The following is a 12169-nucleotide window of genomic DNA, read 5'->3' as shown; positions in this document are numbered from 1 at the left end:
AAAGACTGCTGATGCGGTGGAACAGGCATAATTCCCTTAAGATTCTAGTTTCCAATTAAGTTGCCGCTGTGCTCTTCTCTTCTCTAGTCAATAGTGAATCAGGTAAATGAAATACCTTCGGAATGTTAATTGTGTTACCTTTAATTGACTCAAATCCTTCACGGCATGGCTTATTTTATGCGACAGCGAATAGTTTGGGTGGTTCCGAGCCGCGTTCTTTTCGTCAGCAGTGTGAGAAAGTAGTCACCACGGCAAAATGGGCCTCCTCTACAGGGTTCGTGTGCGTGTCATCAACTGTTTGATCTTTTTCTTCTTGATTGTGTTGCTTCCCGGTTTGCCACCAAAAACAACGTTCCCGTTCGAAGGTTTTAGGTAAGTGGATACTGGATACCACCTGTACCACCCATCTGCTGGAGATAACACCGGTGAGGCTCTCCCTCCCGGCGTGGCATTACATAATTGTATCCGTTCCGCATATCTAGATTCGCCAAGCCACGCGAGCTGAAAGGAGCGCTAGAACCAACGAACCATTTAGACAATGCGGAACGACTGTTCGAAGGAAAGATCTACGGCCCCGAAGCGTTGCTCGTGCACGGAAAGGATCTGTTCACCACGATCCATGGTGGTGAGGTGATTCGCATCAATGGTGAACACATTACCCACATTGCCAAGTTCGGAAAGCCTTGTGGTAAGTATTTGTGTTCAAAATGTTGGTCGGGATCGAATGAACCGAAAGGACTTTACTAAAGTGTGCTGCTTATAGAATTGTCATTCGAGGAGGAAACGTGCGGCCGTCCATTGGGTCTAGCTTTCGACACGAAGGGATCGAACCTTATCGTTGGCGATGCTTACTACGGTATCTGGTCGGTTGACCTGACCACGGGTAACAAGGAGCAGCTGGTTTCGCCTGACACCGTGTTGGAGGGCAAAGGCGTAAATCGTAAAGGAAAGTTGTTCAACAGTGTAGCCGTCGCTCGGAATGGCGATATCTTCTGGACCGATTCTACCTCCGACTTTACGCTGCAGGATGGTGTGTTCAGCGTGTTTGCCAATCCTTCGGGACGTCTGTTCCAGTACGATCGCGTTACAGGGAAGAACAAAGTGTTGCTGGATCGGCTGTACTTTGCCAACGGTGTGGCATTGAGTCCGAATGATGAGTTCGTGCTGGTGGCGGAAACAATGGCATCGCAGATACGTCGTTACTATTTGACCGGTCCAAAAGCGGGCACCGATGATATCTTCATCGATGGATTGCCTGGTTTGGTGGATAATCTTGTGGCGGATGCGGAAGGTATTTGGGCACCACTGATCCAAGCCACAGACGATGAGAATCCTTCGATCACACAAATGCTTTCGAAGGTCCCGCTTATTCGCAAGTTTTTGATTCGTATGCTGGCGTTGGCCGAGCTGCCCATGCGACTAATACATCAGGTGATACCCAACGTTCACACACAGCGTATCATTCACGCGATTGGTCACTTTGAATCGCTGATATTCTTTTCACCAAGTCGTCAAACTATTGTGAAAATCAGCTGGGGTGGCCGTATCCTAGGATCTCTGCACGGGTTCGATGGTAGCGTTGGAAGTGTATCACACGTGGCGGAACTAGGAGACCATCTTTATCTGGGTTCACCTTACAACAAGTTCTTGGCACGTGTCCCCTTGCCAAAGATGCCAAAGATAGAAATTCGCGATGTGAAGTACAAACCGGCCACAGAAACAACGGCTACACCGAAACCGACTACTACAACTACAACCACTACACCGAAACCGACTACAACAACTACAACGACTACACCGAAACCAACGACTACTACTCCGAAACCGGCACCGACAACAACGACTACACCAAAGCCTACCACGACGCCCAAGCCAACAACTACCACAACCACAACCCCGAAACCTACGACAACCACACCGAAACCAGTGACCACTACCACCGAGAAACCGAAAACCACAGCAACGCCTCCAAAGGCTGCTACTACTACTACAACCACTCCAAAACCCACAGAAGCTCCGAAAGCTTCGACCGAGGTACCAGTGACAGCGAAGAAAACTGATAAAAAAGCAACCGTTGAGTCGGAAAAACGAGCTCCAAGCTCCAAGGAAAAACCGGTAGAACCGGCTCCAATTCACGAAAAAGTCCCGAACGATACTCCAAAACCGAAGCAAGAGAAATTAAAAGTGATAAAGAAGGGCGGTGAACAGGGAGAGCTATAAGACTAGCGCGTGGTCAGTGACGCACAAAGCATCCTTTCAATACGCTGATCCGGAACATCATCATCACAGCCATGTGCACACAACACATGCGTTCCTCTTTTAAAACCTTGGCGTAAGCCGGGGTTTAGACAAATACCTCCAAGACGCGCGAAATGCGCTAAAAAATCGAAAACATGAGTGTGGTCGTCCACTCTTGGGGTGAGTTTCGTTGGCGCTGTGTGTATCCGGGGCTAAAGCTTTACCATACAATCGTTACCGTCAACACAGTCCCAGATAGAAGGAGCGAAGCGTTTTAAAGCAATAATTCATGATCCAGTGCGTCGTATTGCGTTGTAAGTCCACCGGAGAGTACATCAACTGCCTCCAAGACCCACAGTGGGGCAAAGTACCAGTAGCAGCTAAAATGTGAAACATTCTTGTTAATTTCATTCCATGAGTGATTTGCGTGTGAGTTATCTATTTTTTGCTAATATTTTTAATATTCCTTTGGGAATTCTGTTTACATTCAAGGGTATACTCTGCTTGTGCGTCGTGTAGGTAGACAAATTCAATCATCAAAATTATTCATCCACTTACGGCTGGCGTGCAGGAATGTTCACTTCCGCCTTTTTTCTCTGGCAGAAAAAGTTGGCAGCGATTAGTGAGACAGTATCCAGTAGTGTGTATACTGGGTAGGTTAGAGAGGGTTAAAATCATGACTAAAAAGGTAAAGATAAAACGGTACTGTGTCTTTGATAGGTTTGGCTGGAAATTGTTTTCATACTCATTGATTTTTTGTATAGTTATTAGTGGTCTATGTTTGGTTGGGAGAAACAAAAATCTTTTGGCACTATAATTTATGGTATTCATGTTTTCGACTGCGGTCACGGCGGCGATGGAGAATATACTTTTCTTGCTTGGGTAATTTGTCGAGTATGTTTTATTTCTAGAGAGAAAAAAACATAATGATTGTTTAGATCCATTTGTTATCATCCGGTGCAAAGAAAACAAAATGTTCTAACGAGTTTGATTTGATTTTTAGTACAGATTCGAACGCGGTGTTCGACAGACCTGGAAAATCAGTTCACGGTGCTACTTTTTGTGACGCACTGTTCGGCTGTCAAAATATCGCCGTACAGTGTTTGTAAACAATATGCGTCCTTGTGTTGCCGGTACGGAAATCTAAAAATAGCCGCGTAGCCATGAGCAAACCGAAATTATTTGTGCCGGATATCCGATGTACCGCGTACATTTCGAACCTTCCTTACGATTTAACCAACATTGATGTGCATAAGCTATTTTCCAAGCATGGTAAAATTGTTAAGTAAGTATTGCAGGTCACAAACGACATACAACACGTACACATGCTTGGTTTGCTTTTCATTTCATTCAACAGAGTTACAGTACTTCGTGATAAAAAGACTAGAAAGAGCAAGGGAGTTGCATTTGTGCTTTTTGCCAGCGCACAGGAAGCTCTAGAATGTTGTAACGCGTGCAATAATGCGGAAATGTTTGGCCGCACGCTAAAGGCAAGCATCGCAAAGGATAATGGGAAGGCGGTCGAGCATGCCCAGCGTAAACAGTATCCGGACAAAAGCCGCTGCTACGAGTGTGGAGCGGAGGGACACATGAGCTACAACTGTCCAAGGAATGTTCTCGGAAGTAAAACACCACCACGAAAGGGTGGTCGAATGCACGGTAAACGAAAGTATAAACAGGAAGAGGGATCCTCCGCGTGGGCTAGTGAGTCGGAACCGGATGCACCCGTTGCGGGAACGGGTATGGATGCGGGCAGTATGTGCATCAAAAAAGTGAAATACAGAAGAAGTGAATATTTCAGCGATGACGAAGAAATCGATACCGAGGGTTAAGAGGTACGTTGTGATTGAACTTGTTATAAATTTTACATCATTAGCTGGTAGTGGTTGGTTGTTGGATTGTTAGATGACTTAACATGTATTCCCTGTATAACTTTGGTCGCAAGGATGCTTGCACATCAGGTTAGATTGGATCAGGCAACAGGGTATCAGATAGAGTCAGTCAATCTTTTAGCTCGATTTTTGTTCTGTAGATACAAATAATTAAACATATATACGTCGCATACACGCATACAATTACCACACAATTGTATTAGGATAAATTTTAAATTTGAGAGAAATTTAAGAGTAACTTTCGAACCAGATATGGGCATCAATTTATACTTTTGACTTATATAAGCTTAATATTTTAATTAGTTAAATATAATTCTGTGAATTATATTTATGTTTGGTGGTTGATGTGTAAATTTGGTTTCCTTTTATTTTATAAATATCCACTTTATTGTTTTCCACGCTGACGGAAATCTATTCTTTGTTTTATGGGTGAATAAGACAAATCGTGTGGTAGTGAAGAGATCTTAATTTCTAATATATAAAATAAAAAACAGAAATTGTGTAAAGCAGAAATTGTGTGGCTAGCTTTTCGCCTTCTTGTTTTGTAGATAGTAAGATTTACATAATAAAATCTAAGAATGATCCTATTATAAAGCTATTGAGATTAGTTTATCTATGCGAGCAAAGACGATGACTATTATTTACTTACTTAAAGTTCGATATTGCCGTTTAGCGATCTTGGCTTGCTGCAGAACACTCAATATTCTATCCTTTTTTTTATAAAAACTTCAACACCATCCCAATTTTATTCGATCTAGTTCCCTCTTTCCATGTGGAAACAGAAGAATCATAAAAGATTGGATCATCCGGTCAACCTCATGAAAAGACCAGCCCATCAGTGCCTGACGAGATAAACTTGGTACACAGTAGTGACCTAATTCAAATCATCTTCCATCCATACTAGGATGGAAGATACAAATCACCATCCATACATACTAAAATTCTTCCAATCATCTTTTGGAAGCGACTATTTTGAGTGGAGGAATTTCTTCAGCAAAGATTTATTTTTCTGCAAGCATACATATATTGCATGTATAGACAAAATTTCAAGCGTTCATTCGTTGATTGAGAGCTGCTAATGTTGAAAAAAAAAAATAGTCTACTGTAATTGTAACTGTAATTGACTATTTATACATAATCATCATCATCATCATGTTGGCCTGCTCTTTTAAAGAGCACGTCGTCGTGACATGGCCGGGTCAACAATAGATCTCCAGGAAACTCGATAACTGGCTGCAGCTTCCCATCCGTGTACCTTCTTTGCGGGGCATGAGTCCGGCTTCCTCATAACATGCCCCAGCCATCGTATCCTGCCCTTCTTTGCCACCGTCAGGATGTCCGGTTCTACGTATAGCTCAGCAAGCTCGTGGTTCATCCTTCTCCTCCAAACTCCATGCTTGAACACACTGCCAAAGATGGTCCGGAGGATGCGACGCTCAAACACGCCAAAAGCGTTTGCAACCTCCGCTCGGATGGTCCAAGACTTGTGGCCATTTAGGACCACCGGGCGAATCATTGTGCGATAATTCTCATATTTCGTGCGGTCTCGAAGTCTTCTGGATCTCAGCAGACGGTGAAGGCCGTAGTAGGCACGATTCCCCAGCACAATGCGTCTCCGGATTTCGCTGCTGACATCGTTATCTGAAGTTACGACAGTCCCAAGATAGCAGAACTCCTCTACTACCTCGAGGTTGTCGCCGTCGACTAACATTCTCATTCCCACTCGGGCTCTATCACGATCAGAGCCTCCGGCAAGTAGGTATTTCGTCTTCGTCACATTGATCATCAATTCAATTCTTGCTGCTCCGTGCCTCTTTCAACCTCCTTTAAAACGAGCGGGCGTCCCCCGACTGAGAGAGCTGCTCCAGCAGTTTTTCATCTGACTCTTCAAAGCGGCGTTTCTTGTCCTGGAAGAGCAGGGAAGGTGTCTCCTTCCGTTTGTAGTTTTCCACGTTCTGACGGGTTTCATGTTGAAGCATGAGGGCGCGTGCTGCATTCTTCTCGCATAGTGCACTGTTCGTCGAACCATTTCTTTCGCTGTCTGCGTGGTAAGCGGTCAATTTTCAGTACGGCTGCGGTGCTGATGGTTCGTTCCATCATACGTCAGTGTGGCGTTTCCCCGAGCGCTGCCGCATACCCCTCTGCCACATCAGCACTCCTCAGCTGATCCAGATCGAGCCTTGGGGTAGGCTGAAAGCGCAGCTTATTGGCGACGTATAGTTTTTGGCGCAATTTTACCATTACCAGGAAATGGTCCGAGTCGATGTTTGCGCCTCTGTACGTTTTCACGTCGATAATATCCTAGAAGTGCCTTCCGTCTAATAGAACGTGGTCGATGTGGGAATAGGTTTGTAGTGGTGAACTCCAGGTGTAGCTGAACCGAGGTGCGTACTGAAAAAAGGTGCTGCGAATGCTCATGTGCTTGGAAGAGGCAAAATTGATGAGCCTGAGGCCGTTGTCATTTGTCAGCTGGTGGGCTTGGTGAAGCTTCCAATTGTTGGTTTATATGCCTCCTCCTGTCCAACCTGAGCATTAAGGTGTCCGATGACGATCTTCACATAATGTTGTTGGCAGCGGTCATACTTCCTCTCCAGCTGCGTAAAGAAGAGCTCCTTCTCGTCATCGGTGCTCCCAAGGTGCGGACTGTGCACATTTATGATGCTCAGATTGAAGAACCTGCCACAAATCCTTAAACTCCACATTCGTTCGTTGACTGGCCACCATCCAATCACCCGTTGTTGCATCGCACCTAGCACCATGAAGGCCCTACCGTGCTCACGCGTGTCTCTACCTCTTTGAAAGATTGTGCAGTTGCTGTACTGTAGCACCATTGTACCCTTCCAGCACACCTCCTGAAGTGCTACTATCTAGAAGCCGCGGGTCTGGATTTCATCTAGCAGGATTCGGGTGCTTCCATCAGATGTAAGGGATCTATAATTCCAGGTTCCGAGCCTCCAATCGTAAGTCCTTTTTCCTTGCGGGGTTATGTATCGATTGGTCCGTTGCGGTAATTATATGTTGCTGACTTTTCGTTGCGTTATTTGTTTTCTAGGGGTTGCTTGCAAGGCCTCTCCCCCAAGAAGTAGTAGTAATACTTTTGCAGAATATTTCTTGAACGTTTGACTTAGGTGAAAATTGCTGTTCAGTCGATTTGAACAACATTCAGAAAAATATATTTCAATAATCGTGTCATCATTTAAATTTTCTGTTAATTTACAATAACGCAGGCTCATGTTTCCGAATTAATTCTTTTATTGTTAGCAACAAAAACCATTCTCGGCTCTTTTTGTGTGAATGTGTGTGTGTGTCTGTGTGTAGTTGTCCTTCAATCAATCGTTTAATCATTTCTTACGCTCTCTGAGGAATGTACATGCCCTTTTGCTTATGGTTTATCCTTTCGCTTTCATATTCAGCATTCACCTACATTATGTGAGTATTTGAGTACGTGTTTAAAGATAAAGGTTGTAAAATGGGCGTGTGAGAGTGTTTGTTGGTTTCGTGTACAAGTGTGCCTTGAAATCATCCTTTCACGTACCTAATTACCAAAAGTTTCCCTTTCTAACTGTACGATTCTCCCGTTTTCCCCCTTTCCCTTCCCATCGCCGCTTCCTTGCGCGTCCCTTTGTACGCACTAAAAGATGTATCGTAAGTTTTTGTTTTGCTGTATTCTGTTGGCTATATATGTCCAGAGAGTATTCATTCAACAACGTAAAAACAGGACGACGGACGTGTTGCAACATAACCCGAAACCGAACGCACAGAAAACAATCGTTTACTGTTCTAATCAACTACGGCTCGACGATCCTGGTGCGAACGGATTTAAACATTCGACAACACTTTGCCGCAGGCTCGATCAAACGTAAATCAACATCCAAACATAACCGACTACAACAGCAGTGGTGGTAGTAGTAGTAGTAGTAGTAGTAATATTAATAGTAGTAATAGTTGTAGTAGTAACATTAACTTATGTATGCACAGAGCCTACACATGTGATGCACTCCAGCAGTAGTAGTGGCAGCAGCAGCAGCAGCAGCAGAACAAACGGTGCATTAGTCTTTTCCGGGTTGTGCTCCACGTGGGTCACTGCTACGAAAACGTATTAAAAGTAAAACACGAAACAAGCATCACACTCCCACACGTTCGTTCGTGCTTGCTGCTCCTTCGGCTTTCTGGTGTTCCTCTTCTGCGACCGTTTTTCGCACTATATATTTCCTGTCTTTACGTTGCAATCATATTGTGTTAGCTTATTTGTCCCTCAAATTACTCTACCCTTTACAAATTCTACAACTTAACAAATTATATAACATACTTTTGTATTGTGTACGTGGGTGAGTTTTTTTTTTTGTTTGTATGTTTGTGGCATTTTCTTTATATTCAATCTTAGTTTTGCAATTAGTTATACACTCACTGGCTAGTTGTGATGGTTTTTTTTTCATTTATCATTTATCGCTATCGTACTGTGTTTCTTACCATCACCTCCACCAGCTCAGCTACCTTCAGCAAAGGTGTCCATAGTGCCACCTGTTACCGCTCCGGCTGTACCACCTGCGTCGTAGTCACTTCCATAAGGACTCAGTTTATGTGCATCATGCTTTTTTTGGGATCGCGATTATAGTTGGCAAACTTAGTACTTGCCGAAACTAAAGTTCTAAAGCTGCATGATTAATTACAAAAAAAAAAAAACACAAGAAAGAAGGATACATTTTACTATTCTTTTCATTTTTACTGTCGTCTTTATCATTCCCTATTCATTTGCTTTAGTTTTCCCTTCGCTAACCGAAAAAGGGGAGCCATGTTTTGCGATAGTTAGAAACTATTTCAGTCAAATCCTTTTTCAGAACATGCTTAATACGTGTATGTGTGCGTGTGTGTGTGTGTGTGTAGATTCTTCTTAAAGAGTTTATTAAAGTTGGGTTTAATTTTTCATTTCCCTTCTACTTCATTCATTTTGCCTTTTGCGTGGTAATAGTTTTGTTTTCGTCAAAGGGTGGTTAGGAGTGTATCTGTGTTGTTCAGCAATTGTGTGATAGATGTGTGTGGTCCTAGCTTTCCCTATAAAGTACCCATTGCTTCCGTCCACAAAGAACAAAACACAAAAGGAAAAACAGTGACACATTAAAGGAATCGAAGGGGATTTCATACTGCGCCTATCTAAGAGGTGATGAAGGTGATAATACTAATGCTAATGCTGCAACGGTTTGCCGGCATTTTGGTTCGCTTCATAGTAAACGTGTGAAAGATACATAGTGGATGATAAGAGAGTGTAAGATCACTCGCACACGTGTTGCAGTAGTTGCAGTGTGCAGTTTGGGGGAGTGTTGAAAAACAGGAGGGCTCGATTCGCATCCACATTCATCGGTTTGATTTATGTGCTTTGCTTTTACCACATTACCCTATCACGTACCTTCTTTTTCGTGTGAAGAACGGTGTATACAAAAGATACCACTCCAAAAACTGATATGTTTGACCATACATTTTCGACTTAACGGATTCATTTCCCTGTCATTTCGGATCAGATCTCTCTGATCCCCCGATCGACGAACGAGATTGTTTGACGGTTAATTTGTTGTGTGTTTTTGACGAGTGTATTTGTGAAGTCAGAATGAAACTAAACTAATAGCGAGACAAGGTGAAAGAAAATTAATATTAACGTATGCATTAGAAAAAATAGACGAATTTCCTGTGAATCGATTCACGTTTCCTAACGATCTGCTCAAATGTCCATTATCTCTTGGACATCTTTTATGGAAAAAGTTTGCTGTTGATTTGGAGCAGCTATCGGTTGAACACTTGAACTAAAGATTCTTACTATGAGTTCCATCCTTGAGTGAGTTCAAGTTAAAGATCGTCAGACATCTCCTGACAACGACGAAAAATTCTTAAGCGGAACAGCTCCAAGTAGAATTCCTCCAGAGAACCTAGCAGTTTTGTGGGATTGAAAATTGTAGCACAAACTGTTGAGGAAACGTTAGATTTTATCGTCGTCAGACATACATCTGAAGGTTAGAACATCTCTTCAAAACGGTGTAAAAATAAGGATAATGAGCATTTATCTCCTGAAGTGCTACTACTCCGAAACCGCGGGCCCTTACTTCGTCCGAAAGAATGCGGGTACTTCCGGGTGAGCTACCAAGCTGAATTTGTTGGAGGCAAATCGACAACCGACCAAATCTTCACTCTACGGCAGATCCTCCAAAAATGCCGGGAGCACCAGATCGCTACACGCCACCTGTTCTTTGACTTCAAAGCGGCCTACGATACCATAGATCGGACCGAACTATGGAACACCATGCAGCAGTACGGATTCCCTGGGAAGCTGGTACGGCTGCTAAGGGCCATTATGGACGGGGTGCAGTGCAAAGTGAGAGTTTCGAGCACACTGTCGGAATCGTTCGAATCTCACCGGGGTTTGAGGCAAGGAGACGGACTCTCCTGTTTGTTGTTCAACTTCGCTCTGGAGGGTGTCATGCGAAGCGCGGGCTTCGACATCCGGGCCACGATTTTCACCAGATCTTCTTTCTTCAGTTCCTTAACCTCCTTGGCGAGGATTCAGCATCAATGCAACGAAGACCAAATACCTGCTTGCCGGAGGCTCTGCCCGTGATAGAGCCCGACTTGGATGAAGAGTATTAGTTGACGTCGGCGATCTCGAGGTAGTAGAGGAGTTCTGCTATCTTGGTAACTTCGGACAACAACGTAAGTAGCGAAATCCGAAGGCGCATTGTTCAGGGGATTCGTGCCTACTACGGACTCCACAAACTCCTGCGATCCAGAAGACTCCAACAACACACAAAATGTACGATTTATCACTCCATGATACGTCCGGTAGTCCTCTACGGGTACGAGTCTTGGACTATACTGACGGAGGACGCCAATCCATTCGCCATTTTCGAACGGCGGGTGCTAAGTACTATCTTTGACGTTGTGTGCGAGCAGGGCGTGTGGCGAAGGAGAATGAACCACGAGCTAGCTGAGCTGTTTGGCGGTGCTGATATCCTAACGGTAGTCAAAGCCGGAAGGATACATTGGCTGGGGCAAGTGATGAGGATGCAGGACTCATGCCCCACCGTGAAATTGCTCGTCAGCGACCCGTTCGGCACGAGGCGTAGAGGAGCACAGCGAGCTCGTTGGCTGGATCAAGTGGAGTCTAACCTGTCGGAGACCGGATGCCGTCGTGGATGGAGGACTGCAGCCCTAGACCGAGTTTTCTGAAAACTGATTGGAGACTTGGCCATGTCGACACAACGTGCTCAATCTTGAGTAGCCCAAAGAAGAAGAAGAAGAAGAAGAAGAGCATTTATCTCTATCGCTGTAAACAACATCGCTGTATCGCTCCATAAAGGATGGACTTATGTTTGAGACAATTATTCAGAATAAAAATCTTAATCGGTTATAAGCAAATCGTTAATTGAAGAGACTAGTACCGAAATGTGGGATTTCTGTCAACAATTGTCTTGAACGACCTCATCTCATAGTTTCGTTAGCCATCGAGACTCTTGATCGTAGCCAAATTTTATCGATTTAGTAATTTGCGTGAAATTTTATCCGCTGTCCAGTCTATGTTTCAATGCATACGTTAACGGTTTCAAATTCAACAGTAGTTGTGTGCTTTACTAAATAATACTCAATTTCTTCGATTTTCTTTAGTCTCTACTCTTTCCCATTCTTTCTAATTGATTCACCCGTTCATTGTTTCGCGTAAAGAAAGGATCAGCACAGTTTCCGTCCTATTTTGCAGCATTATCTGTGTGAGTTTGTTTTGTGTGTGTATGTGTGTGTTTTTCTATTATCAAATATATATATACTTTTATGTAAGTTTTATGTGTTTCCTCATCTCGTCCTATGCTTGTGCCATTAGCTACACGGTTTAACGATCCTTTTAAATCGTTTGAGTTCGGTATAGTTGTACAGTAGTGTTGTTTTCTTTTACTATCTTTTCTAATCTTTTTCTCTCATCTGTTTGTTGTGTGTTTTTTGCTTTTTTTTGTTGTTTGCATCTTTTTCGATTGTGTGTAGTTCTGTTTTAAGTTTTTAGATGA

At 43.5% G+C, this 12169-nt stretch overlaps 4 protein-coding genes across 4 annotated transcripts in view; 3 read left to right on the top strand and 1 right to left on the bottom strand.

The window, feature by feature from the left end:
* The window catches only part of LOC126559687 (DNA topoisomerase I, mitochondrial), a 524180-nt gene that overhangs the window by 271926 nt on the left and 240085 nt on the right, over positions 1–12169 (bottom strand). The window lies entirely within an intron of this gene.
* LOC126556917 (uncharacterized) overlaps positions 1–12169 on the top strand; it is a 163569-nt gene that overhangs the window by 14409 nt on the left and 136991 nt on the right. The gene's annotated exons all lie outside the window — the stretch shown is intronic.
* Positions 189–2280, top strand: LOC126557498 (adipocyte plasma membrane-associated protein Hemomucin). Its single transcript, XM_050213294.1, has 3 exons — positions 189–372; positions 483–688; positions 764–2280. The coding sequence occupies exons 1-3, from the start codon at positions 257–259 to the stop codon at positions 2218–2220; spliced, it is 1779 nt and encodes a 592-aa protein (XP_050069251.1). The 5' UTR covers positions 189–256; the 3' UTR covers positions 2221–2280.
* On the top strand, positions 3393–4077 carry LOC126559122 (zinc finger CCHC-type and RNA-binding motif-containing protein 1-like). Its single transcript, XM_050215237.1, has 2 exons — positions 3393–3523; positions 3596–4077. The coding sequence occupies exons 1-2, from the start codon at positions 3402–3404 to the stop codon at positions 4068–4070; spliced, it is 597 nt and encodes a 198-aa protein (XP_050071194.1). The 5' UTR covers positions 3393–3401; the 3' UTR covers positions 4071–4077.

Source organism: Anopheles maculipalpis, chromosome 2RL, assembly GCF_943734695.1.
Source record: "Anopheles maculipalpis chromosome 2RL, idAnoMacuDA_375_x, whole genome shotgun sequence".
NCBI classification, from domain to species: Eukaryota; Metazoa; Arthropoda; class Insecta; order Diptera; family Culicidae; genus Anopheles; species Anopheles maculipalpis.
Note: the sequence above shows the minus strand (reverse complement) of the source record. Positions and strands in the feature narration are given on the sequence as shown.

What these genes read in the sequence shown, in the direction of transcription:
- LOC126557498 (XM_050213294.1), top strand. Translation starts at nt 257, where the DNA reads ATGGGCCTCCTCTACAGGGTTCGTGTGCGTGTCATCAACTGTTTGATC. An exon ending in TTCCCGTTCGAAGGTTTTAG is followed by an intron (nt 373 to 482) that starts GTAAGTGGATAC and finishes CCGCATATCTAG; the next exon opens with ATTCGCCAAGCCACGCGAGC. An exon ending in CAAGTTCGGAAAGCCTTGTG is followed by an intron (nt 689 to 763) that starts GTAAGTATTTGT and finishes TGCTGCTTATAG; the next exon opens with AATTGTCATTCGAGGAGGAA.
- LOC126559122 (XM_050215237.1), top strand. Translation starts at nt 3,402, where the DNA reads ATGAGCAAACCGAAATTATTTGTGCCGGATATCCGATGTACCGCGTAC. An exon ending in AAGCATGGTAAAATTGTTAA is followed by an intron (nt 3,524 to 3,595) that starts GTAAGTATTGCA and finishes TTCATTCAACAG; the next exon opens with AGTTACAGTACTTCGTGATA.